Source organism: Sphaeroforma arctica (assembly GCF_001186125.1).
Source record: "Sphaeroforma arctica JP610 unplaced genomic scaffold supercont1.88, whole genome shotgun sequence".
Lineage (NCBI taxonomy): Eukaryota > Ichthyosporea > Ichthyophonida > Sphaeroforma > Sphaeroforma arctica.
Genome location: NW_014040470.1, coordinates 15,581 through 17,918, shown reverse-complemented (window position 1 = coordinate 17,918; position 2,338 = coordinate 15,581). Strand labels below are relative to the sequence as shown.

At 38.2% G+C, this 2,338-nt stretch overlaps 2 protein-coding genes across 3 annotated transcripts in view; one reads left to right on the top strand and one right to left on the bottom strand.

The window, feature by feature from the left end:
* SARC_02042 (hypothetical protein) lies at positions 1–838 on the bottom strand (the record flags this gene model as incomplete). The annotated part of the gene is made up of 2 exons (XM_014304206.1): positions 381–838; positions 1–31 (listed from the first exon to the last, which is right to left on the bottom strand). The coding sequence occupies exons 1-2, from the start codon at positions 572–574 to the stop codon at positions 1–3; spliced, it is 225 nt and encodes a 74-aa protein (XP_014159681.1). The 5' UTR covers positions 575–838.
* A 1,179-nt stretch (positions 839–2,017) lies between these two features.
* Positions 2,018–2,338, top strand: part of SARC_02041 — a 4,569-nt gene continuing 4,248 nt past the window's right edge. For both annotated transcript variants that reach the window (XM_014304205.1, XM_014304204.1), the window contains exon 1: positions 2,018–2,200. In XM_014304205.1, coding sequence (XP_014159680.1) covers positions 2,166–2,200 — 35 coding nt within the window. In that variant the 5' untranslated portion in view covers positions 2,018–2,165. The remainder of the gene's footprint in view (positions 2,201–2,338) is intronic.

Genomic DNA, 2,338 nt, shown 5'->3' with positions numbered 1-2,338 from the left:
TCAATTGCGTTGTTGTGAGCGCACAAACACCCTAAGCATTCGGTATAGAAGCTTGGCTTAGGAACCGATTTTGGTTGGAGCCTATCTTGTATACTGCTACAAAGAAACTTTTGAAAAACATAAAGAATCATAGACGCTGGGGATATAAAGTAACTGTCACAAACTGTCAAATACATTATTCCAAATGTCTGTACATATATAAATATACTGTTAAAATTTACAGTATAGTGGCTTTATATAGACCAATATGACCAAAGAAATATACTAGCCCGAACGCAAGACCACATATGAGTTCTCAAAATTGGGTCTGAGCCCAAAATAGACCTACAGCCAGATGATCCCTACTCAGACCAAAAGGTTACAGTTACAGACATACTCACCAGTCTGGAGCTGCATCTTTATCAACTGATTTTACTATCACTTTCAGATCAGTGTTCAGTTTAACGGCTGTGCTAATCGTTCCTCCGAAACCTTTCTTGATGATGTGTACCTTCCCATAGTCAGGGGATATGACTGCCTCAATCTCTGATTTCTTGATACTTTCTTGAGCAACTCCTAGCAACGGAGTCGACATTCTGCTCTAGGCACGCTGACTCAATAGCATTCGGAGATAGATGAACGCTTCTCGAGTATAACACTACTATCAATTAGCTAATCAACACGTCGATACTTGTGGAATAGAAATGGGAGATTTTTAATAAAAAAACTTCCTCGGAATATATTGATAAATACTTGCACACAAGTGCTTGCATACGTGAAAATAAGTTTATTATACCCTACTACATGCTATAAAGGAGGAGAAAACAAGCTTTCTCGTTGTATAGTTATTACATGTAGCCTTCGAGTTTATGTGGCGTTCTGATCATAGCCTTCTGTATATTTTAAATAGAAGGCTATGTTCTGATAGATACTCAAGACTGTTCTTTTAGGTCTCTTGGTCCTTGATTATTTGATACCAACGGCAATGACTGCTGGTCTCTTGTGCCAGAGACCAAAAAAGGCTTCTTTTTTTTTATAGAGTTTTTTTTTTAGCAAAACAAAAAAAGCAGACTACGTCAAATATTGGACGGAGGAACCAGGGGGATTTACTCTCTAATTATATAGTGGTTAACCCAGATGTTTGACATTACAATTTCAATATCATTGGCACTTAAAGGACTCAAATTCTTAGTACTGACGGGTAATAAACGATTAAATGTATGCTTAATCTCATGCCGGTCAGACTATTGGTTAAAAGGTTTTGATGGATTCTAGTTTGCCCCAGAACTGGCTTAAACTCAAACTATGTAGCCACAGTCCACACGTAGGCCTTGTACAAGTCCATCCAAACATGACAATGATGACATACCTTTCTGGCATTATAGCATACTACTTTAACAATGGTCTATGGGCATAACGTTCTAAATAGACATGGGGGGGTATTTAATTATACGCTTATAGCGAGTCTGGACGTGTATTTCGAGTGCCTCATATTCTCACTGGTATAAATGGTACTGGTTAGAATATGAGGTACCCAAAATACACATCCAGACTCGCTATACGCGCACATATGAACCGCTATAGATCATTAAAGTAACATGCTATACTGCCAGAGAGGTCTGTTGGGCACAGCTTTTGATATACACAAAGCTACAAGCCTACAACCATAACTAGCGCAACTGAACTCAAAAGTATAAAGAGTTAAATAGGCGTCGATAAGACCGCACGAATCCTCACTATGTTATATACGAAATATTGGTGTCCATACCTGGTACCCTATGAGAATAAGGATCGGCAGAAAATCTCTCGGCCAATCAGATGTCCGCCACAAGTTTTCACTCGATAAATGTCTCATTTTCTTTGGACAAGATGCGAGGACCCCTTCTACCGAACTTTAATTCAAATTGGGCGCCAATTAGGTACTCTTCCATATCGTCCTAAAATAAAATTGAAGATTCTCATGACCCTCTCTCTAGAAGTGTAAAATTTAAGGGAGAACGGACAAGTCCTAAGGACTTTATATTTATGAGCATGTCAAGTCATAACTCATGCAAATACTTGGCAAGGCTATTCAGGCTGCTCCAGTCCATCCCTCTACTAGTATGTAGAGGCATTTGGAAATACTCAGACAAAGCAGGTCAAATACAAGCACAACACTTAGTCAATTATGAACCGTTATTAAGAGGATGAACGCGGACAAAATGCGACCGAAATCACTCAAGTATGTCTGCCGTCTCACTATATTTACAATACCATCATTGACGAAAAATGTGCTTACTATGGTGTACAACAATAAACAGTTGAACTAGCTAAATATATATATATATATATATATATATATATATACTGTAGACTATAC